The sequence below is a fragment of the Struthio camelus genome, chromosome 30 (genome assembly GCF_040807025.1).
Source record: "Struthio camelus isolate bStrCam1 chromosome 30, bStrCam1.hap1, whole genome shotgun sequence".
In the NCBI taxonomy this organism is placed as follows: domain Eukaryota; kingdom Metazoa; phylum Chordata; class Aves; order Struthioniformes; family Struthionidae; genus Struthio; species Struthio camelus.
Window position 1 is genome coordinate 5188611 of NC_090971.1, and position 23710 is coordinate 5212320.

General features: G+C 58.2%; 1 protein-coding gene across 5 annotated transcripts; it reads left to right on the forward strand.

The window, feature by feature from the left end:
- Nucleotides 1-293: 293 nt before the first annotated feature.
- VANGL2 (VANGL planar cell polarity protein 2) lies at nt 294-23687 on the forward strand. Of its 5 annotated transcripts, XR_011136597.1 has the most exons (10): nt 302-491; nt 9927-10109; nt 12674-12950; nt 13048-13168; nt 16610-17217; nt 17693-17829; nt 18413-18548; nt 18879-19110; nt 19493-21082; nt 23494-23687. XR_011136597.1 is itself a non-coding variant. In XM_068921988.1 (9 exons), the coding sequence occupies exons 3-9, from the start codon at nt 12880-12882 to the stop codon at nt 19751-19753; spliced, it is 1566 nt and encodes a 521-aa protein (XP_068778089.1). In that variant the 5' UTR covers nt 302-491; nt 9927-10109; nt 12674-12879; the 3' UTR covers nt 19754-23687. The 5 variants fall into 5 exon arrangements, 3 of the variants coding, with proteins under 3 accessions (XP_068778090.1, XP_068778089.1, XP_068778091.1); XR_011136598.1 differs by lacking the exon at nt 9927-10109 and having other exon boundaries at nt 294-491; XM_068921988.1 differs by having other exon boundaries at nt 19493-23687.
- Nucleotides 23688-23710: the final 23 nt, after the last annotated feature.

A 23710-nucleotide genomic window follows, 5' to 3' on the forward strand; every position in this document is an offset into this window, starting at 1 on the left:
CGGACCCCCCGGGAACCGCAGCCTCCCGCAGTGCGTGGCCCCGGCAGCAGGTCAAGCAGCCGCAGAGAGGCCCCGGGGCGGCCCCGCGGAGGGGGGGGGGGGGAGCCCCACCGCCGGCGTGGGGCCGCGGGTACGGGGCGCCCGGGCCGGCCACCGCCGCAGACAATGGGGCTCCCGCCCCTTTAAGGGGCGCCGGGAGCGCGGAGCGGAGACAATGGGCGGGCGCGGGGGGAGCGGCCGGGAACAGCGGCGGCGGCGCGGCGCGGAGCAGGCGGGGGGGGCGGCGGCGGCGGGGGGGGGAGCTGCGCGGCCGGGGCGGCCCGGGGCGCGGCGGGGGCCGCTCCGCTCCGCTCCGCTCCGCTCCGCTGGGATCCGGGCTTTCCGCCTCCTCCTCGCCGGCCCCCGGGATTTCGTGCCGTTTGGTGCCGGGCGGGGGGCGCGCACAAAGGTGCAAGCGCGGAGCCGCGGCGCGGAGACCGGCGGCGGCGATGGTGAGTGCGGCGGGGCCGGGCGCGGGGTGAACCGGGGCGCAGCGGGGTCGGCGCTGGCCGCCGCGCCCGGCCCGGCGGGAAAGGGCCTGGGAAGCCGGGGACTTTCCTGGGACGGCGGCCAGGCGGGGAAGCGGTGCCGCTCGGCGCCCCCCGCGCCCGGGCAGGGCCGCGGCTCCCCCGCGGCATCGCGGCCCCGGTCCGCGGCGGGGGTGCGGGAGCGGGGCTCCCTCCCCAGAGGTTTCTGCCCGCCCCGAAGCGCCGGCTGAGGCGATACGGCCGGCGGTGCCTGGGGATGGGGCGCCCGCCCCCGCGCAGGGCTCTGGGGATGCGCCGGGAGACGGGCCCCGCTCTAAGCGTGTTGGTCGCTCCCTTTTTGCGTGGCTCTGCGGGCCCCGGGGAGGCTCCCTGCAGCGAGACGCAGTGGGCCAGCGGCCCCCAGCTGTTTGCAGCCTGGCCCCGGTGCTCGTCGCTTTCCCGCTCCAGAGGGAGCGTGTTTATGCTGGCGTTTACTGACCTGACCGCCCTGCAGCGGTCACCATCCCCTTGGCCTCCCCAGGCACAGGCCCTTTGCACCCAGCACGGGCAAAGGGAATTGCTCGGAGCAGGGGAAAATTCCCACGGCTGAAGCACAGAGCTTCCTCCCTCTTCCTGTGTCTGCGAATCGCGGCAACCGCTTGCCGAGCCCGGGCTCTCCCGGGCTTAGGGTGGCCGCTGGATTTCCGCCCTGTTCACTCCCCTGCCCCAGGATAGGGATGGGGAGGTGGAGACCGCTGGTGCTGCCGCTGGCTCCGCGGTACCTGCGCGGCAGGGTCTGCCTGCTGCGCCTCGCTGCCAGCACGCTCACCTGCTTCTGGAAGATACTGGGCCAGATTTTGATCCAGTTTATCTTGGTGCTGTTATGGTGCAATGCCCTAAGCCAGCGGGGAGTTCCCTCTGATTTGCACCAGACGTCAGCCCTGGTGCCCTGTCTGGGGCGAGAAGTCTTTTTTCCTTGGGAGAGGGTGTGTGTGAGTCTGTTTCCCCTGCAGGCCTTGGTATAATAACTGAGGTGGAGGTTTAAAAAAAAAAAAAAAGAGGAATTAAATATTATCATCACGGAGCCTCTGGGGATGGCTGTTGCTTAATCACAGCAATTCGGGATTGTGCTGGGACTGAGTGGGGCTCTGAGGCAGCCCGAATCAGATGAGCTCTCCATACCCCTGTGCTTCTCCTGTATATTTACGCTGGCTTTGTTTGCGGGGGGGGAGCTCAGGATTGGACCAGCTGATTTAATTAGCAGATGACTTTATTCGAGCCAGAGATGGCTCTTCGCCTAGTTGTTAGGCCACGGGGTGCCTATTGCCCCTGTTGTTGGATTGCGGGTCGCCATGGCACTGTGGCCTTTACTTTTCTGCAGACCACAGGAAAGGCGGCAGTCCCGGCAGCTAAAAAGGCCCAGGCTTCAACTAGAGCTCTGCTTTGCATCCTGCACTGACTGCTTTCCTGAGTAAACCTTGCATCCGACCCAGCATTTGGGGGTGAACTCGCTTTCCTTGGAGAGATCTCACCGAAACTGGTCCTTGCTGTGGCTCGTGGTGCCTTTGTGCTGTTGCTGCCTTTTGCACCACAGCCCTGTGGGCTCCCTGGGAATTGGGCTGTGTCGGGGCGGCACATCGCTTCCCGTGTTCCTGTGGACGGTGGTGCTCCTTCAGCCAGCTGGGTCACTTCCACCGCCTGCTGCTTTCCCCCGGCTACCTCGGGGCTCTTTGGGGCAGCCCTGGGCCTCCCTTATCTCCAGTCGAGTTCCCGTGCAAGCAGGGACCGAGGAGCTTTCCTGGGATATTGATAACGTACTGCAAGGATGATCAAAACGCCCGGATAAGACGCTGAGATGGGCTGGGCGAAAGCGGTTCGGCTGCTCACAGTGGCATTTGGATGCAGTGCGCGTTCCTGGTGCGAGGCAGAGGCTCGCTCGGTGCTTCAGGCCCCAGGGAGGGGGCAGGCAGTTGGGTGCGTATCCCGGCCCTGGCCGTGGAGGGGCTGGGCAGGGCTGAGGGAGCCTCGGGGGTGTCTGCAAGGGGAGCTCCTTCATCCTGGGGTTTTGTCTGGTGGAAGGGGGGAGAGAGGAGGGCACCCCAAGGAGGGGGTTTCTGGTGTGACTTGCATAGCATTTGCCTGCTGTTCTGTGCTCCCTTCAGCCATTTGAATGATAAAACATGGTTTCTTGTGGTTTTTTTTTTTTTTTTTTATCAGATCGCAGACAATAGGGCTGGAGGGGACTTGGGGGAAGCAGTAAGTTCATCTCCCTGACCTGGTGCTCATTCAGCCAGGCCCTAGGTTTAGTCTGAGCTAAATTTTAGATTTTGGTTCTGTTTTCTAAGGGCTGGTGTGGCTGACATGCTCTACAGCTTTATTGTCCAACAGGGATGCTTGGGAAGGGCCTCAGAGAAACCATGGAGTCTGTGTGCGAACTGAGGGCTTTGCTGTCCTTGCCTGGGTGCTTCCATGTCCGTGCAAATGCCGGGGATGAGCAGGCAGCGAGCGCTCGGACCCAGCAGGCATCCAGGAAGGCATTGTGCAAGGCGCCCAGCTGCAGCACAGTGGTGCTGCACTGGCTTCCTCGCAGGGCAAACTGCAAACAGGGATTTCCCCTTGTGCCCTCCATCCTCAGAGGGCATTTGCTGCATTGCCTGCAAGAGAGGCTGGGCTGAGCACAGCTTCGTAGTTGCCCTCCTCGCCTTAAGAACATGCTCAGTGGGTGAGCTCCGGGCAGCCAAATTGGTCACAATCCAACCCGAAATCCCCGAGCAGGGATGTTGGGAGCTGCAGAGCAGCTGCTGCCATCTGCACCCGTTCTGGCTGTGTTTTGATGGGGAGAGAAGGGCCCCGGCTTACGGTCTCACCCCGTCCTGTGCAGACTTTGGGGTTTGCCCTACTGGGGATCCATCCTGCTCTGTCACTCCCTGGCTGTTTGGCTCCAGGCAGATCCTATCCTGGCACTGCCTCTCCAGGCTGGAAGATGTGGCTGAATCTGTCTGTCTGCCGCAGCCTTGCAGGATTTCATAGTGTCAAGTAATAGACACTTGGAGCTGATTGAGTAGAAATGCTGCAGATCTGAAGGTGCAGTAGAAGTTTATGCTGCAGGGGTGAATTTGGGGTAGGAACTGGCCTTTTATGGTGTTCGTGCAGCACTTTGGGGGACAGAGCTTCTGAAGATGCTCTTGGAGAATGTGTTAAAATGAAAGAAACCGCCTAAAACATCTGTCATGTAGCAGCGCAGACCCCTCCTGTGGTCACTCTGTCCAAGCATTCTGCGGTGCTGCTTGGACGCTTGTGGCTGAGCACCACTGATCGCGACCACAAGGGAAGCAGCCTAGGGCTTGGGAGTTCGGGACCTCCTCTGCCACTGAGCCCCTGTGTGACCTTAGGCTTGTCACTTAATGCCCTGCTTTCCTGTCTGGAGGCACTGTTTGGGCCAAGGGGCTAGTGAACACCCTGTGCCCATCTCATATGACTCAAGTTGCTGCTCCAGGTGGAGAGCATTCAAAGCAAGGGGTCCTATGGGTGCCCTTTTTCTGGGTGCCCTGGCTGCGGCCCTGCCTGGGGCCTCAGTCCAAGGTGGAGGGGCCCCAGGAGCAGATAGGAGGAGAAGCAAAGGCATGCAGCGATGTGGTCCCAGCTGGGGGAAGGGACGGAGGGGTCTATCACCAGCCAGGAAAATGCCAAGCATTGGGAGTTTGGGGAGGGGGCAGGAGAGGGAGCCGTTTTGGGCTTCCCCACCCTGTTTGTGCTGCTCTTGGGAGAGGCATTGACCCCTTCTGGGGCTGGCGACGTGCTGGGCATCACAGTGCCGTCCTGTCTCCTCCTGGGCCAGGGACCAGAAGAGGCAAAGGCAGAGCTACTGCTGATCTGCCAAGCAGGATTGGTGCTGTGAGAACTGGGGCTGCAGGCTGAGCTCCTTTGTGGGGCTCTGGGATTTGGGAAGCAGAGGGAGAAGAGGAGCAGGTAAGCAGCCCCTGGCTGCTGGGTATCTCCTGCTGAGCAGCCAGGGTGTAGCTCTGCAGTTAGGATCCCTTGGTGCTGTCACATTTTGCAATGCAAATAGCTTTCTCTTCACATTGAGCTGTTCTCATGCAAATTCATGTTTTTTGTACTTCTTTTTTTTTCTTTTTCCCTCTGCTTCATCATCTGGTGCAGTCATTTTTACCTGTGCAAAGGCAGCTAGTGCATCCCTGCTGCCCAAGGCAGCTACAACTTCTTTTGCTCCTTTAATGCCAGAGGCAAAGCAAGATTCGAATGGTGGGTGAAAGGATGGGCTTTTTCACGTAGTTGCCCAGTTGAATGGTGGAACTCCTTGTCAGAGGAGACTTGTGGGGACTGAGCGTTGAGCAGGACCCGCAAAGGGACTGGACGTTCCTGTGGATATTGTAACAATCCCGAGCGATCATAATTAAAGCTGACACTTTGGAAGGGATATTAAGCCGTCTGCATCTGAGCTAACGCTGAGCAATTTGAGATCAGAATGGGACCTCATGGGGGAGCTGGATTAACCCTCTCGGGCTTCCCATGGGGCTTTTACGTGTCCCTCTGGAGCATCTGGCCTGGCCACTGCCGCCAGTCCCTGGCCTAATGGGCCAGAGATCTCCAGTGTGGCCAAAGATCTCCTCCAGTGTGGCAGCTCGTGGCTGCCTCCCTGGGATTGCGGCAGTGGCAACTCCAGAGCATTACAGTGCTGATGCGGGATCTGTTTCCCTAAATCTCTTGTAAAGCATGCAGCATCTCCATGCGGGCTGGGGCTGGCAGCTCTCAAAGCCCGTCTCAGGGGACTTGACCCTCAAAAGGAGCAGAATGGCCTCTCTCTGCTTTGCCTTTCCTCTCCCTGGCAGCATGTGATGCTCCTGCGAGGCATGAGGTGCGCCGTGAGCTCGCTGCGAAGCCTTTGCTCAGTGAGCTGGGAGGAGACGCTGGGCTGGATGCAGCCCAGGGGGTGGGGAGGGAAAATTGTTTGTGTTTGCACTTCGGGAGGGTGTGCGCAAACAAGGGCAGTTCAGCGAATTTCCTTGGTGGCCTCTTTCCAGCTCCTTGGCAGATGATGCATGCCTGGCTTTGGGCCCTTTGAATGGATGCGGCTCCTCTGTAGTGAGGGGGAAACTGCTTTGCTGACGGGTCCCTGCAGCTCTTACCTGGAGAGGGCTGGAGTCCCTCTGCCTCGTGGAAGGGCTGGACATCTTCTGTGGCCACCATCCCCCTTGCAGGGGATGCCAGGAGCTTTTTAATAGCACCACATCCATGTGGCCGCCTGCCCTTTGCAGCATGGATCAGTGGGTCCCCGATTCCCTGCGCTGGTGCTGCCAGCAGCCTTCTCCGTCTCCCCGGGGACATGACTGGGGTATGCGATGCATAAGTGCAATATGCTCCCCCCTTCCCCGTCGCCTCCCTGCTCCCCAGCAGCCAGGCGCTCGGCCCTGCGGCTCCGGCGCGGCAGCCGGCTCAGCAGGAGAGCTCGGCGGTGCGGCTGCCACAGCTGACTGGGGAAGGCGCCTATTGTACGAAGGCAGCAAGGCGTGTTTGTGTAGCCAAGCAAGCAAATGTGCCCCGTGCATGGCACAGCAGAGCTGTGCATCGGGGCCAGGAAGTGCCTCCCATTCCCAGGCAGAGGAAGGGCTGAGGGGGAGCCGGGAAGGCTCGCCAGGAGTGGCCAGGCTGTGCCACGCTGACCCCATCTCAGAGGAATGCTCTGAGCGCTCTTTGGGGGCTCAGGTCAGGTTTCCTGCCTGTCTGTAAGCAGCCTGCGCAGCTCTGGACTCTGCTTTGCGGTGTGCCTTGGTTCCCCTGTCTCTGTCCCAGGCTGGGGTTTGCTTCCAGACCTCCCAGGCTTACAGGGAGGATGAGCACCAGTGGAGGAACGTGCCTGGAGTGCAGGACCCCAGAGTCCTCCTCCCTGCGCAGTGCCAAGCGAGACCTGGCCTGCTCTGTGACTCAGTTTCCTGATCACTGCGATGCTTGTTAAGTCTAGCACTAAAAGGCCTTGCCCAAGTGTGTCCGCACTGTTTCCTGTTTGGCTCCACCAGTGGGAAGAGAGCTGTCACTGGTGTGCGAGGGGGTGTGTTCACACCCCTCTTATAACCACATTAGAGCATCATGATTCTAACTCTGATATTTACTTAATTGATTTAGATTTGCAGATGCTCTAAAAAGAGCACCAGTGGCATAAATCACAGGCACCTCCTCAGTGCCGGGGCGCGATGCGGTTGCATGCGCTACCTGTAAGGGGGCCCATTACATCGGCCCTCCTTCCTTGCCAGGACTGCAGCCCTGGCTCAGAGGCCTGTGTGGCAGTTCACAGGATACCATGGCATTTCCAAAACGGTACCAGCTGGTAACACTTCTTTTCCTGCTAATATAGAGGTGCAGTCATTTAGGAAACAGCTGGAGCAGTTTAATAACTTATCATGAAGAGCCAGTGGCTGTAACCCCTCTGGGTCATGGTCCCTCTGGGCAAGATCTTGTGCTGGAGCAGGGGGACGCTCTCTGATCTGCTCCAGTGCAAAGGCAGCCAGTTTAGTTCAAATCGTCTTTGGCAGGGACAAGAAGGAGGTCTGGTTCAGCTGCTGAGCTTTCTCTCTCTCTCGGTAAGGTCTGCCCTCTTCTCAGAGCAAGGGGATTCTCCAGCAAATGTCCTATTTGGCTTCTGCAAGCACATAAATAACTTCAGTGCTGAAGCAGGGAGAGAGAAAGCCAGTACAATATGGTATAGTTTTGCACAGCCCCGTCCAAGGAGTGCGTGGCACTATGCCGCTGCGGGAGTGGAGGAGTGGATTTCCTTCTTGGGATTTTCCCTGGAGCTGTCTGAAATAAGAAAGCTTTCTTGTATAGAAACACTTGGATCTTTTTTGAGCATTTTAATACAAACAGTAGTTAATGTTGGGGATTGAGAGAATCAAAGGCTGGGAGAGAAAGTGGCGGCATCTTTTCTGACCGCCTGCGTGATGTGGGCCTGGGAGCCCCAGTCAGGTTCTCTCTGCTTTGAACCCTGTAAATGTGTATTAGCATCATCCCCAAAAGCCATCCAGTCTGGACTTGAAGATGTCAAGAGATGGCAAATCCTCTTCTCCCCTGGGGAGTTTGTCTAATGGTTAATCACCTTGCTATTAAAAATGTGAGTTTTTTTCCTTATTTGCATGTATCTGGCTTTTGCTCCGAGCCCTTGGCGGTTGCTCTCTTTTCTCTGCTGGCTTGAAGATGGTGGGTAACACCAAGTCTCTTCTCCTGGAAATGAAGCATCCATTGCTAGATCCTCTACCTGAGCCCTTGTGCTGCTCAACTAGCTTTCCTCGTTCTGCCAGGCAAACTTTTGTATATTTTTGTATAAATACACACACACAAAAACAATGATTACAAATTCCCCTTCTTCCCTGACAGTACTACCAAGCCCATTGCTCCTCCAGCAGCCATGAGAAATGCCATACTTCTTTGTACTTTGAGCAAAGCAAAGGAATAAAGCAGCTGCCCCTGCCTTCTTTGGGGGAATTTGCAAATTGCCAAGAAAAGCTGGAAGAGCATCCTGGGCCCGTGGTCCGGCCGGTTGCCTCGCCAGCCCTGGCGCTGCTCTGCCTGTCGGCACACAGCTCGGCGCTGCGCCCTCATGAAAGCTGGTGCGTCGGGCTGCGTGTTGGTGGAGCCGGGCGCTTGAGGTGGGAAAGCAGCCAGGACTGGGGCAGATGCAGGAGAAAGAGGAGTTCCCACCTCCAGGAACTTGCCAGCTGGCTGCTTTATTTACAAATTGACCTTACAAAACTGATGATTTGGGTATTATTTTCCCCCCCACCCAAGTGGCTGCCTCTGGTCTACTTGCCTGAGAAAGCTGAGCTGCTTTTGTGCAGGGCTGAGCTGGGCAGAGGGGTGGCTCCTGGCAAAGGGGATGATCCTTGTCTGCTGGTGCTGGGCCTGGAGCCAAGCCCTGGTCCTGATGCTGAGGTTGCCCATGGCTTATTCATAGATCACAGCCAGAGCAAACTGTCCTGATCCACTGGTCTGACCGCGGTAAAGAATCTGCAAAACCTCTGCCATGTGAGCCCATAGCTTCTGCTTGGTCCAAAGCCTGTCCTAGAAATATGTCGAGTTGAGACTGAAGGGCCTGGGCCTGCTGCATCCTTGTGGAAGCCATTCCCATGGCTGATTTCCTGCTCTCATTAGAAATGTGAGCCTTATTTTCCATCTGAATGGATCTAGCTTTATCTCCCAGCTCTTGCACTGATCTGGCTTTACCTTTGGGAGTTGAACAGCCCTGGGGATCTGCTCATAGTCCCAGCAACTTTGCGACCCTGGCCTTGCTGGCCTGGGCCACCACGAGGACTGTGTAACTCAAGGAAGGGCTTGAAGTGCAGCCCTTAGGAGTGGGATGTCGGTGGCTGAGGAGTGCATAATCCTTGGGCTTTGGGGGGGATTCAGTCCCTTAGATCACTGAGATGCTTTGGAAAACCCTCTCCTGATTTTTGTCCCATAAATCAGCTTCTAGGCATGCCCAGAGGCGTTCTCGTCCGGATGGGGCAGCAAGAGTGGCCGGGGGCTGTGGGAGGCATGCTTTGCCTGTCCTTGGGAGCCCCAGGGACTCTGCTGCTCTGAGAAACCACATCAGGAAGGTCTGTGCTGCCCCATTGCGCTGTTTGCTCTGTGCTGTGGTGTTCTCTCCTGCATCTCACCCCGGTTGAGCTGCGCGAAGGACTGGACGGGCTGCGAGGTGCCAGCTCTGCCAGCTCCATAGCATTCAGGGCTGGAGACTCCCAGAGAAGGAAGTCTCTTGCAGCAGCAGGGATGTGACAGCCAAGGTGGCTGGAGGTGAGGGCAGGCAGCAGGTAGCTGTGTCCTACTGGGGTGCAGGGCAGAAAGATGCTGCTGCACAGAGGTTCAGGGAGCCAGTGGGGGTCTGTGCTGGAGCAGGGTGATTTCAGCTGTAGTGGTGTGTGTTTCCACATTGCCTGTTCGGGTCTGGGTATAAAACACTTTGCAAAAGCTGTACTGATTTAAAGTGCTCTTTGCCCCTAGTCGCTGCTCTTGCCTCTATGCTGGAGGGGGTCAGGGAGCATCTGCAGGCCACCATCTCCATCGTGGTGGGAAGGTCTCAGCATCCTCCTCGGCATGCCTGGAGGGCTGAGGAGTAGCCAGGAGGGGCCGGCAAGTGGGGGGTTTACATTGGCTTCACTCCGAGTTATATTTTGAAACATTTTAAAGGGGAAAAGGACTGCATGTTTTTAGCCTTAAAGCAACGAGGCCAGGAGGAGAGCAAGGGTGGCTCCGTCCCAGGTCGCGGAGAGCACCCAAAGCACGTGGGGAGCGCAGGCTCCACATGAGGTTGTCCTCCCACGTGCTGGAGCTGTGCCTCGCTACGGCAGAGACGTCTTGCTCCGCGGGAACCTCCCGCCCCAATTCACTTCTGTTTTTGGGTTTCCCCCCTAGCTACCCCACGGAGCCCTGGAGCAGCGGCCTGGCGCGTGAGCCGCTCCCAATGCGGAGCCCCGCAGGCTGCCGAAGCGCCCGCGCGCTGCGTGCCGTCCTCTTTGCAGGCTCAGGATGCCCCAAGTGCCTCGGTGACTGATCAGACGGGGGCCAGCACCCGTCTCCATCCCCGCCACTGCCGCAGTGAGTTCCCCGCGGGGATGGTGCGCATGGGAACGGGCCCCGCATCCGGCTCCCGGGCAAGCAGTATGGCCAACGCGCATGGCTCACGTTTCGCCCTGGCTGGCCGTTGGGAAGCAAGCAGCGGGAGCGCAACCCGGGTGTAAATCTCCTAATGGCACTAATGAATAGGACTGGGAAGGGAAGGGGAGGGGACGCACGGCACGGCCGGCTGCGAGGCCGGCAGTATTGTTCCTGGCAGAAACCTGATCCTTCCTGCAAACAAAGCGGAGAAAAGGGGGGCTGGCAGGAGGGGCGGGGGTGTGGGAAGGGGGGTCCTTTCTCTTTCTGCTGTGCTTCGTCCCCTTCCCCCCTCGCTCGCGTGGGATGCCGGGATGCGAGCTCCCGGCGCTGGTGCCATCTCCTAGACGACCGGTGTGGGGGGGCTTTTGTGTCCATGGTGATAAATGTGCGAGACTCCAGCATCGTGGACAAAAGGATCCCCCCTTTCCTCTCCTCAACCCCATCTCCCCCCTCTCTGAGGCTGCAGAAAAGAGGCCAAAAGACATTTGGGTTTTATTTGGCCAAAATGGCATTTCCGTGGTAACTCGGCCATGGCCCACCCCCAAACACAGCTGGCTCGGCCCCTGGCACGCACCAAGCAGTGGGGTCAGGGCCTTGGGGGGGTCCCCAAATCCCCACACAGCACCCTCGGGCAGGGAGGCAAGGGGGCTGCTCTGGGGGCCGGGCAGCCACCCATGACGTCTGTGCGACACCCCTGCCACATCTGCTCTCTGTCCAGGCACCTCCCCTCTCAGAGCTGGCAGAGGTACAAACCTGGACGAGCTGAGCCCTGTCCTCTTCCACTTCCCAGGCTCCGAGGCCCCGTGCTGGTATTTGGGGTCCCAATTCCTGCCTTGGGCTCCTTAAGCAGGCGGGCTGTAAGCCCGGCCTCATCCTCACACCTGCAGCTGTTAGGGTGCGACCGTGGTCAGCTCTGCTTTGAGGCCTCCCTGTGCGTTTTCTGTGCTCCGATGCAGTGGAGCCCTCCCAGAGCGGGAGGCTCCAGACTGGCTGTGCTTAGCCTCCTGGTCCGTGACTAAATGCATTTAGCTGGCACACCCCCTGCTTTGCTTTTCGGCAGGGCAGGCAGCAGGTAGCGTTTCCCAACCTCCCCCGGGAATGCCGAGCTCAAGGACGCTGCGGTGGCGAGGCAGGGTGAGATGAGGGGCTCCTCTGGCTGTGGGGTGCTTCGACCAAGCCCCTGCCAAGCACCAACCTGTTCCACGTTGCACTGAAGTCAGCTGAGAGCCCGTGGCCGGATGGTGCCAAGATGGGTGGAAGCAGGGTTGCCAAGAGGCACAGCACCGGTGCAGGGTGGCGAGCGGGCAGGAGCTGGGAGAGGAAAGCCAGGGCGCTGCAATCCCTCCGCGGCCGTGTTGCTGGGCAGGTTGAAACCATGCTGGAGACAGGGGAGCCAAAGCTTTACCTGGGCTCCAAGTGCCGTTTGGGTGTGATGCAAGTGATACGTTATATTCCTAATCCAGGAGCAATAGGACACAATAGCTAGGTGTAGGTGGGTATAATATGTGTGTACGTATGTGTGTGTGTATATATATATATATGTAAATACAGAGATATATATTTATATGCACCTAAAAATCACTGTTGTTGGAGTTTGGGGCTGGCTAATGTGATGTGGCAGCAGCGAGTCAGTGCACAGGGAGATGTTATTTCCCTGGCTTGTCAAAGCCAGCCTTGCGGCTGGTGGACCAGTCCCTGGCTGCTGCTGCTGAGGGCCTCTCCCCACATCCATCACGCTGGCCCGGGCCCATGGTCCCCTCCCCGGAGCCACCCCGCTCTCCCTTACGGCGGCTCCCCACAGCCCCCCTGCTGGCTTTTTGCCTGACCCCCGAGAGCACCGCTGCCCCAACCTCTCCCCTTGGGTCTGGGTGTAAGAGGTGGTAATAATAACACAAAGTGAAGGCCTGATCCTGCATTCCCCAGCCGATGCTTGGTGCCTGAGTGGGGATCCCAGGCTCTGCTCCCAGGTGGGATTCGGCTCGCACCCTTCTATCCCGCTGCTTTGCAGCAGCTGAAAATCTTGTGTTGATCTTCAGCACATAAGATTGCATCTCCACGCTGGGGAACTTGTTCTGACAGAGCCCCGAGACTCCCAAATGGGCCTGAAATGTTGTCTGCGCTGAATTATTCACTTATTTTTTGTGTGTTTTTTTAAATTGGCCCCCACCCCAGGCACTCTCTTGGCAATTAAAATAACGATCATGATATTAATTAAGGCATAAATCACCTGGAATAGTGCAGGAAAAAGCTAATCTTATAGTATCGTGAAAAAAAGAGGAAGATGGATTCCTGGGTCCAGCTCAGGCCTGGTGTTAAAGTAGAAAATACCCAGATGTGACCCAGAGGACGCGATTGTGTTAGCTGTTGGCAGTCTGCACCCTTGTCCTGTCCCTTCTGGAGTCCTGTCCTTGCTTTACACCAGGCTCAAGCCCACTGCGTGGCCACGGAGGTGCAGGGCCAAGACGGACCCCAGTGCCGCTGACCCTTCCCATCTTCCTCCGCAGGCAGGCGGACCGTTTTCTCCTGAGAGAAGCCCAGCCAGCTGATCAAAATAGAGTCCCTCAAGGTGACAGTTGACTTCTTGAAGGTGCCCCTCGGCCTGAAGAAGCCTGCGCTGAAGGAGGCTGCGGCCGCCTTGGCCGCCGTCCCCGGGCCAGGGAGACCCAAGTCCATCACCGTGGAGCGGTACAAGGGTCGGCGCTCTGACAACATGGACAATGAGTCGCAGTACTCGGGATACTCCTACAAGTCCGGGCACTCCCGCAGCTCCCGCAAGCACAGGTGAGGGGCCGGCACGTGCCTGGCGGTGGGGAGTCCCCTCACCCCGTGGGTCCCTCCTCTCTGCCATGCTCACCCTTGTTCCCCTTCTGCCTTTCAGGGACCGTCGGGATCGGCACCGCTCAAAAAGCAGAGATGGGAGCCGCGGGGACAAGTCGGTGACCATCCAAGCCCCAGGCGAGCCCTTGCTGGACAACGAGTCAACCCGGGGTGACGAGCGGGTGAGAGGGGCTGGGCTGGGATGTGCCGGGCAGGGAGGGATGGGGCAGAGCAGCTCCTCCTCCGGCTCTGCCTCGTGTTTGGGAAAGGTGCTGGGCCGGGCCCTGCCCGACAGTGCAAATTAGAGCAGCCTCCAGGTTGCTTTAATCCAGGCTCCCATGAGCCAGGACCTGGAGCGCTCCCCCAACCCAGCGCTCACCAGTGGCTGCTCCCTGCCCCTCGGTGGGAGCATGGGGCCTCTGCTTCAGCCGTGGAGGCTCCCATGCTTTGAGCTTTAGGTTACTAGAGAAGTTTGAGGTTTTCTGTCCTGATTGAGGACCGAAGTGAAACAAATCGGCTTGGCGGCACGGACCCAGCCTGTGTCAGGGTGCCGGGTCACCGCCGTGGCCCACCCCGGGGATGTTGCTGAGAGTGGGAGCCGCCAGCGGAGCATGGGGGCTCCCGACGTGCTTTGCTCGCCCCATGGGAGCGGTTAAGCCGGTCGGACTGGCCCTTGGCTCGCTGACAGGTACCGTGCTCGGAGCGCTGCCTTTGCGCCTGACGCCCAGAGGCAGGGCGTGTGGGAGGCCAGGGTGCAAATGAAAGGGGACATGCTGTCGCGCCACCCTGGGCCAGCACCCGGGGTGGGCACAGGCTGCCCTTTTGCTCCCTGCCCGCTGCCCGGCCCGGCCGCCCAGGGTGGAGAACACCCTTGGGATCAGCTCCCCTGGGATCGGCTGCTGTTGGCTGCTCAGCGCCTGCAGGGCGATGCAGGCTCGGCTCTGCCAAGGCGTAATAAGCCCAGCCCGACTCCTGGGAGGATCAAACAGACGAGCAGGTTTATGCAACTGGTCGAGCAGAGGCTCCTGTGCCGCATCCCTCCGTAGGCTATGCTAGACCTGCAGCCCCGCGTGGGTTTCTTGTTCCAACCTGCGGTGGGGTCTGCGCTGCTGTGGTCCGCTGCACAGTCCCCAAGCCCCGCTCTGGCTGCAGGGAAATCTCCCACCTACACTGCCTCTGCCCAGGCTGGCCCAGGAAGCCAGCAGTAGCCCAGCATGCCCAGCTGTGGCTTTGCTTTAGGACTCAGCTTCAGAGGGTCTGTGTTAGCCAGAGCAGTTGCTGTATAAATCTATCATGCAGAAAAGGCAACTAGATAAAACCTCTAGGGTTTTCTAAAGAGCCGAGTCAGGTCCCAGGTCACGAGAGCAAAATCCCCCATCTCCCCATGCCACTGTGCATGGAGAGGGGATCCCCTGCATGGCTGCTGAAGTCCCTTCTGAGGGACGGGGACAGCTCACCCATCCCCTTGCTGGAGCATGGTCCTCGGCTTTAATCGTCTCCCAGCCACCTACACGGGCAACTCCAGCTCTTTTAATCTTCTCTCATTAACAAGTCAGTGCCGCCAAGGGCCTGTGTTTATGGTAGTTGGACGGCTCGTGGCTCAGCCTGTCTGGTCAAGCAGCGGCCAGGACGAAGCGCTTCCACTGCGGAAACTCGTACCCCTTTGGCAGAGCTTACCTGCTTTGGGAAGGGCTTGAAATATGGGAGTAGGAGGCCTGGGAGCAGATTCTCACAGGGCCAGGCCCCGTGGTGGGAAAAACCTTGTGGTTTTCCCACACCGCGTCTCACATGCGACAAGTGGAGTCGCAGAAACAAAAGGTTTCTGTCTTGCCTTCCCCAGCGCACTCGACACTGCTCTTTTCCTGCACTTTGTCTCCTCGCAGTCCTGCCGTGCCCTGTCCCAGCGACATCCTCAAATCATCTGCCACCTCCTTTTGCAAATAGTTCTGTATTTTATTTCTTTATTTTAAGCAAGCAGTTCCGTTGTTTTGAGGCAGGGGCACAGTCCGACCTGTGTGTGTCCTGTCTCCTTGAGCAGCTGCACTCAGGGAAACTTGCTTCCCCCTGCACAAGAGACCGGTCCTTCCGGAGGTGGCTGGGACCCCCCATCTGCTCCTGTCCCAGGAAAGCCTCAGGCTGCAGATTGATTTTTGTTGTTACAATTTGGAGTGAAAACACCAACTTTCTTGCAGAAATTCTGGCAGGAAAAACACTTTCGGAATCGTGAGTCATGTCAGGTGAAAACGCTTTGTTTCAGTAGTGCCAAAGTGCTGTGAAACTGAATGTTCAAGTCGGGATGACATGATGAAAAGGCAAACCATCCAACTGTGTCATAGCGGAGTTTTCTGTGACTGCAGAGCAAAGTCTTCTCCTTCCGCCAAAACTCCACATTTTAACTCCATCAGCAGGAAAAAAAATGAAGTAACTCATTTCAGCACCTCTCTAGCTTTAGTGAGAAGTCCAAACTGATGTGTTTTGCAAAGTGTCTCGGTTCCAGCAAAATAAGACTTTCTTACCGAAAGCCATCCTGTTCAGTAGCATGTGTAATTACATGGGGCAGAGGAGCTATTCTGCTGCCTCCAGCCCCCGCGGGGTCCCTCCGCAGTTATCTCGGAAAGTGGCCAAGGGCTGGGAACGTGCCACCGCGGGTCCGGGCTTCCGTGCTCTAGGGTCGCGGCTGCTCCCCATTCCTCCCCACACCGCTCCTGTGTGTTTGGGAAGGAGTGAGCCCTGCTGACGGGCCGCGTCCTTTGGGAAGGGAGCTGGGTTCGGCTCAGAGCTGCTGAGGTCTGTCACCAGCCTGGGGTTTTGCTGTGAACACCCATGGTAATGCTTTTGTATAGATGTTTTACAAGAGAGGACTTAAGCAGGAATTATATCTGCTCTCCGGAGGAAAAAAGCCAGATTAAAGTCAGGTTTAAGAGCTCGTGAAAGTGATGTTTCTCCCTGGGAGAGATGCATACCTCAAAATATGCTCATGGGGCAGCCAGTGTGTCCAGGAGCCCCCAGCGGGGAGCAACTTGGTCATGGGTGATTTTGCCGGCCGCCAGCACAGTCCTGGGGAGCCAGTGCATGGAAATGAGGCCCGTCTGCTTCAGGGCTGGGCGCGGGCACTGGGCTCCCACGACTTTGTTCTGCCCTGCGCTGTGCTGGAGGAGGCCGCACCAGCCTGTGCGGAGGCGGCGGCGAGGGTGTGTTGGGACTGCAGCTGGGCATGTTCGCTCTGGCCCCACTAATGAGAGGATTTGCCTGGAAACAGGATGCTTTCCACTTGCAAAGCTTTGCTTGCCACTGTTGCTGGCGTGTCGTTCGCCGCGGAGGTGGAGAGCGTCAGGGAGCTACGCGCTGTCCTGGCTCTGGCGAGGATTTCCCAGGGGGTCTTGGCCAAGTCGCCGTCTGCCTCCAGGCCGCGCTTTCCACCGTCTAAATGGGGGTAATGGCACCAGGCAGTACACCAGGCTTAGAGGTTTGGATGATGGGAGATACTGGAGCTGCCGGTGGGTTGCGCTGGGGTGGGTGAGACTCCGGGACCACACGGCTCATGGCAGGCAGCTCGCGGGGCGTCCGGTCCTGCTGGACGGCCTCGGTGTGCTTAACCCGTCCTTTCCTCCCTGCTTCCCCAGGACGACAACTGGGGCGAGACCACCACAGTGGTGACGGGCACGTCAGAGCACAGCATCTCGCACGATGACATCACACGCATCACCAAGGACATGGAGGACAGCGCACACCTGGACTGCTCCCGGCACCTGGGCGTCTCGCTGGCCGGGGCGCTGGCACTGCTCTCCTTCCTCACCCCGCTCGCCTTCATGCTCCTGCCCCAGCTGCTGTGGCGGGAGGACCTGGAGCCCTGTGGGACACCCTGTGAGGGGCTCTTCATCTCAGTGGCCTTCAAACTCCTCATCCTCCTCCTGGGCAGCTGGGCTCTCTTCTTCCGGCGTCCCAAGGCCTTCTTCCCCCGTGTCTTTGTCTTCCGGGCGTTGCTCATGGTGCTCGTCTTCCTCCTTGTCGTCTCCTACTGGCTCTTCTATGGCGTGCGCATCCTGGACTCGCGGGACCGCAACTACCAGGGCATCGTGCAGTATGCTGTGTCACTGGTGGACGCGCTGCTCTTCGTGCACTACTTGGCCGTGGTGCTGCTGGAGCTGCGGCAGCTCCAGCCCCAGTTCACACTCAAGGCCGTGCGCTCCACCGATGGGGCCAGCCGCTTTTACAACGTCGGCCACCTCAGGTGCGGCCCGCGGGGTGCAGGGAGGCGGTGGGGCACCGTGTGCGTGTCTGGGCATTCGCGTGTGCACTTGAGCCTACGGACATTCATGTGTGCTTGTGCATTTATCCGGGTGCATGTGTGTGTGCGCGCACGTGCATGCATTCACGGGGGTGTGCGCGCACACTGCTGCCCTCTGCTGCGCGGCTGGCACTAGCTGACTAGAGCAGATGCGAGTGTCCCCAGCGGGTCCCCTCAGCAGGAAGGTGCGTGGATCTGTCCCTGCTCTGCTTTGGGGGCCTAACGGGGCACTGCTGCAGCAGGGACTCTTGCTGTGCCCCAGGTAAAGCTCCGCTCCCGGAGGGCCCGCAGACCCCACATGGCGACGTCCCTCCCTGCCTTCTCATCCTGCCCCGGCTGTGTGCGCGTCCCCTTCCTGTCAGCATGATGCTAACCTGCTTTTTGTGTCCCCCCCGTGCCCGGCTGTGTCTCCCCACAGCATCCAGCGAGCAGCCGTGTGGATCCTGGAGAACTATTATCACGATTTCCCAGTCTACAATCCCGCCCTCCTCAACCTGCCAAAATCCGTCCTGTCCAAGAAAATGTCCGGGTTTAAAGTCTATTCCCTCGGCGAGGGTGAGCTCATGTTCCCTTGGCTTCTCCTCTCGTTCTTTCTCTCCTCTGCCACCCTCCCATCCCCGTCCTGGTGTTTTGCCCCGCTCAGGCTCCTCCTTTGTGCTGGGCTCCTCAGCAGCTCTGGTCCTTCTGCCTCCCTCTGGGAACTGCTCTGGGCTCGTGTGCATTTTTTCTGGCCAACGTGGGTGATGTGGGTCCTGGTTTCCATCCCACATCAGTGACGCCTGATGCAAGCGGGAGCAGGCTGAGCCTGTCTGCAGGATGGGCTGTGCCGGGACCAGCAGCGTTACAGGGCATCGGGGCAGGGCTTCGAGCACGGGGAGACTTAGAGTACAAGACCTTCCTGGGGCCCTTCCCGCAGGAAGCGTATTGCAGTGTCAGTGCTGCCCACAGCCAGGGCTAATGGGCTCCTAGGAGAGAAGATGCCCCGCGGCTCTCTGAGCCGTGTCTGCAGCGTGCGGCTGTGGCTAGAGACGTGGAGCAGGGCTGGTGCAGCCACGCTGGGCTAGCCGAGGGCAGGGAGGAGCATCAGGCATCCTGCAGGCTCCGTCCTCCTCTCTCTCACCTCTCCCCTTCCCTCCAGAAAACACAACGAACAACTCCACAGGCCAGTCCCGAGCTGTCATCGCTGCGGCTGCCCGGAGGCGCGACAACAGCCATAATGAGTATTACTACGAGGAGGCAGAGCATGAGCGCAGGGTGCGGAAGCGCCGCGCCAGGTACAGGGCCGGAGGGAGGGCGACCGCTCTGGGTAGCCTGGGGAGATGGGGTGCCGAGACCTGGCAGGCCCTCTGCTCTTCAGAGCAGCTCTTGCCAAGCCTGGTTGTTGCATGGCAGTTCAGATCTCCCTGCAAAATTATTTGGGGTTGAAACTGGGTTCTTGTGGTCTGTAGGAGCATAGGCTCTGCTGTCTGAGCTGTGGGGCAGGACGCCGATGAGCAGCTCCCCCTAGCCCCACAGCTGCCAGAGGCCCTGGGACCAGGGGATCTCCTGCCTGTGGCCAGGCTCTGCCCTGCTGCAGCTGCAGGCCATGTCCTTTCTCCCCCCAGGCTCGTGGTGGCCGTGGAAGAGGCCTTCACCCACATCAAGCGGCTGCAGGAGGAAGACCAGAAGAACCCGCGGGAGATCATGGACCCACGGGAGGCAGCCCAGGCAATTTTTGCCTCCATGGCCCGGGCCATGCAGAAATACTTGCGCACCACCAAGCAGCAGCCCTACCACACCATGGAGAGCATCCTGCAGCACCTCGAGTTCTGCATCACCCACGACATGACGCCCAAGGTGCGCGGGAGCGAGGGGAGCCGGAGGCGGGCAGGACAGGTCTCTTCTCCCTTACTGGTCCCCTGTCACCAGGTTTGCCTGGGTGCCTGCCAAGCTGGTCTGGAGAACCAGGGATTTAGGTGTTTTTTGCCCACAGTGCCATGTAAGAGAGCATCTCCCCTGGAGGACAAGGGATGGGGGCTCTTTAGTTGCTGGATACAGCCAGAAAAGCGAGTATAACCCCAAGGGAGTGACACACAGCGATGGGAACCTGGTCCCCAGCTGCTGGACCTGGCACATGGGGATGTTTTTTCCAGTGGGGCCTGCTTAGCAGCTTGAGACTGTGGGGAAAAAAGGCTGAGCCATGTTGAGGTGACGTTTCCATGTCCCTGCCTTCCTTCAGGCATTCCTTGAGAGGTACCTGAGTGCTGGGCCAACCATCCAGTATCACAAGGACCGCTGGTTGGCCAAGCAGTGGACGCTGGTCAGCGAGGAGCCAGTGACGAATGGCCTGAAAGATGGGGTGGTCTTCGTGCTGAAGCGCCAGGACTTCAGCCTCGTGGTGAGCACCAAGAAGATCCCTTTCTTCAAGCTCTCAGAGGAGTTTGTGGACCCCAAGTCGCACAAGTTCGTCATGAGGCTGCAGTCAGAGACTTCTGTGTGAACTGAAGAGGGATGGAGAGAGGCTGGGGGTGACACCCTCTCTCAAGGATGGGCTTGCTGCAACTAGGCCTCTCTGTCTCATCCTCCCGGTCTCTGACAGGGCTTGGGAAGGCTACCGCTTGAGGGCAGAACTGTGACAGCCATCTGGAAGCAGTGCCTGTGTCTGGCCCCGTCACCTGCCTGTGACCACTCGCCCCGCAGCCCTCTGTCTCAGCTTGACCCGCGTTTGGGTGGGCTGAGTCCCTTCTTCCTCGTCCCCGTGCTCTCCAAAACCCAGGTCCTTGTAGCAATCCCTAGAAGGTGCATCCAGCGAAGGACAGTGTCACAGCCAGAAAGGAGACCGCATGTTTCAGTGCCATAACTCAAGGGCTAACTCTCCATTAGATGTTCTTCACCAGCGTCCTCAAGTGCAGTTGGGTCTGAAGGACCTTCTATGCTTTCCTGTTTTCTACTTGGCAACTGTCCTGTCTCTGGCCTTAAAACATCACCCAGTGTCTGGGGTTGGTTTTTAATAATAGAGACTTTTGGAGTATTTTGCAAACACCTCTCCAGTCTGTGGCTGCTATGAAAACCTGCCTGACAGACCCATGGGTGGGGAAGAAACTAAACTGATGATGCTCCCAGCGACAGCCTGGCTGTACAAACGTCCTCCTTGTGTCTCCACTGATGCTTTCCACACTCAGCTTTTAACAAAAGCAAGAGAAAGACTGATTTTTAAAAAAGAAGTTTTAAAGTGATGGTTTTCCCTGCTGTGCGTGTGCTGTCTAAGGAGATCTGTGTTTCTGTGAATAGCAGCTCACCCTGAGCCAGTTCCTCCACTCCCACCCCAGCTCCGAGTGTCTCTTTGCACGAGGTTCTTTGCACCATTCCTGCAGCGTAAGGAGGCCTTAAAGTGGGTGTCAGACACGTGCCGGCTGCCAGAATGGTGTAAAAAATCGTCTCAGAGTAGAAGCAAAAGTCTACTTTTCCTCTCTCTTTCATAACGCCGAAATAGCCAGCGAGAACGATGAATTGCAGGATTCACAAAGAAATGACTTCTGATGTGCCCGAATCCAGGGGCTTTTCCATGCTGTGGCTGAGGGCAGTTTGGAGGCACAGTATGTGGTGTGCCAGGAGTCCCGGTTTGCAGGCAGAACAGCGTAAAGTGTCTCTTGGAGTCCAGAGCGGTGCCTAGAGTCAGCAGAGTGAAACAACAACTTCTCTCCAAGGCGTGATTGTAGACTGTGGTTCATGGAGGTCCTTGGTTAATGCTGCCTGGCTCAGATGTTGACGTGGCTGCCCCTTTACGGCCGCATCTGCAGTCCTCCCAGTCCGCATTAACGCTTCCCATGTAAGTTGGGGAAGGGGAGATGGAGGCGCAGAGAGGTGAAGAGAGCCAGCATTGAGCACCTTATTCCTGGTGGGGGGAAATAGCTGTTTCCAGAGCGCTGGCACAAGCAGAGCTAAGGGAGAGCACCTTGGAGTCCCCTCGGCCTCCGCCAACTGAATTTGGGGCCCTCGACTTGAGTAGCCTTCTACTCCCAACGCCAAACCGCTCCTGAAAGCACACACAAAAGGCTGGTGGGATTAGGCATTCCCCAAAACAGCACCCAATAGCACAAGGCAGCAGAGGAGCAGGCTCCTGCGCTGCCAGGTTCGAGAGGCCAAGGGGGACATCAGCGGGGCGCCTCTAGGCGCAGCTGCTGGCACGAGGGGACGCAGGTGGCTGGGCTCGCCCAGGTGCAAAGGAGCGAGGCAGAGCCCAAAATGCATTAATTACCCCAGGGCGAGCAATCCTGCGATTCATCCCTGCGGCAGCCAGCCGAGCCCCTCTCCCTCCCCACTGAGTCCGTGTGTGTGTGTGTGTGTGTGTGTGTGTGCGCGCGTGCACGTGTTGTGGACTTACCCACCTGGCGAGAGTATTGTCACTGTAGTGTTTTTTGTCATTTAGCCAGTTTTTTTCCAGTGGGATCTGCCTTCCCGCGGGGCCTGTATGAATTCTGCTTCTGCTCCTTTCGGCATGGGGCGGAGCGAGGTTATGAAGGGCCTGGCCAGGAGGGTGGCTGGCGTGTCTGGTCTGTGTCAGGTTTCCGCTAGGTGAATGCAAAAGCTTTTGCCTTTCCTTATTTTTGTTAAGGTTACAAATACCTCATGGAGTTGTTTCTTTCTCGTCCCGTTGTCCGGCCGTGTCCTGCTGCCAGGGACGCGTTGTGGGGACAGAGGGGTTGATGGCAGCGCCCTGTGCTGCTGCCCCCGGTGCTGTTGCTGTGCAGGTTTGGGGTGGCTTGGTTATAAGACCTGCCCAATTTCTTCACTGTGATTTGCAGTCTTGAAACTTTATTTTATTCTAAGCACTAAGCTGATAAAGGGTTGTGACTTCGGGGTGATGAGAAAGACCGACACTGCTTTGCCCTGGCCATCATGGTTGTGGTTGTTTTCCATGGGTTCGGATGATTGCTCCAATTTGCTTTGATCCTGTCCTGTTAGACCCAGTTTGGTTAGATCTTTTACCATCCCCGTCACCCGTCTGCCCCGTCCTTCACACTCCTTCTGGACAGTTTACAGTTGCAGTGATGCTCCTAAGAAGCGGTTGGATGCCAAATGCTTTTCTTTCTGGGCTAAAATCCTCCAACCAGACACCCCTGCTTGCCATCTTTGCTCCCATACACATGTGCTTTCACCAGTTGACTTGTCTTCTCTTTGTGTTTGCACAATATCCTGTTCTTTTCCCCTCTCTTTTCACCCAGATCTCTTGCCTGAAGTTACGCGTGTCCCTTCCCGACCACGCGTGTCCCTTCCCGACCGCAGGGCGCTGCTGCCACCTGCCTGCGCGCACTGGCCCGGGAGTGCCCTGGTTGATGGCCTCTGGGGAGCAAATGCCCCGTTTCAGCCCCGCTACCTCCCTCTCCCACCCCAGAGGAGCTGGGGGCTTCCCTGCTAAATACCAGGAGCACAAAGAAGATCCCTCGCAGTGGGCGTAACAGGTTGTCTGTGCCTCCTGGCACGCTCGAGGGGTGGAGGGGGACAGCGCAGGGTCCCAGGGGTCTGTCCCCATCGGTACCACTGCTCTGCTCCTCTCTTTTGCAGGACCTTCCATTTGCAGGTTTCTGCGGCTTTATCATCCGCGGCTCCGTTTCCCGCCTGCATCACCCCGCTGGGGGCCGTGCCCTGGCATTACCTCGCCAGGCTGCCACCGGCCGGCCCCAGGCTCGTCCTCAACCAGCCCCAGCTTCCCACTCTCCTGAGCTGGGAAAAGGACCCCAGCAGGCGCTGGGCTGCATCCCGCTCTGAGCCAGCTTCCAGTCTCGTTTACACCAGCCCCACGGTGCCAGAGTGACTCTACTTGACGTCCCTCCGGGTGCAAATCCTGACAGGTTTCCCAGTGCTTTTGGGGGTGCTTTGCACCCCAATGCGCCCCGTCCTCCCCAGCAAGCGCACAGGGCACTCTGGTGTCTCTAAGGTCTTCCAGCCTCTGTCAAAACTAAACGAGCCGGGTCCGGTTGTGCCGAGCGCGGCTCGTGGAGGGTCCTGCAACCCCCCAGCTCCTCCCAGGCCCGTCCGGGCCTCGGGGAGCCTCCCCGCAGCATGTGGGGCTCTGGGGGCCTAGCGGCGGGGACAGCTTTGGGGTTTTTTTTTGCAAAATGACTTCAGCATGGGAGATGGGACGTGTAGACCAGGGGGGTAGGGGGGGCTTCTGCTTGGAGTTTAAGAAGAATAAACCCTTTTTGTTCATTTTTTTGTTTTGTTTTGTTTTTTTTGCAGAGCCAAGACCTTGTGCATGCATGTAGAAAGTTGTAAAATGTAAAATTGTTTTTTAATATATAAAAAGCTTGTTTTTACAGTTTGCAGTGGATCGAAGCATTACGGCAGTGTTAGGAAGTTTTGTTTTTTTTTCATAGAGGAACTAAATTGTACAAATTTTTTTTATATATAAAATAAACACATTTGACATTTTTCTTTGTCTTCTCACACCTGGTGC

Coding starts and splice junctions, on each gene's coding strand:
- VANGL2 (XM_068921989.1), top strand. CDS start 12,880: ATGGACAATGAGTCGCAGTACTCGGGATACTCCTACAAGTCCGGGCAC. Junction 13,169..16,609: donor CAACCCGGGGTGACGAGCGG/GTGAGAGGGGCT, acceptor CTGCTTCCCCAG/GACGACAACTGGGGCGAGAC. Junction 17,218..17,692: donor TACAACGTCGGCCACCTCAG/GTGCGGCCCGCG, acceptor GTCTCCCCACAG/CATCCAGCGAGCAGCCGTGT.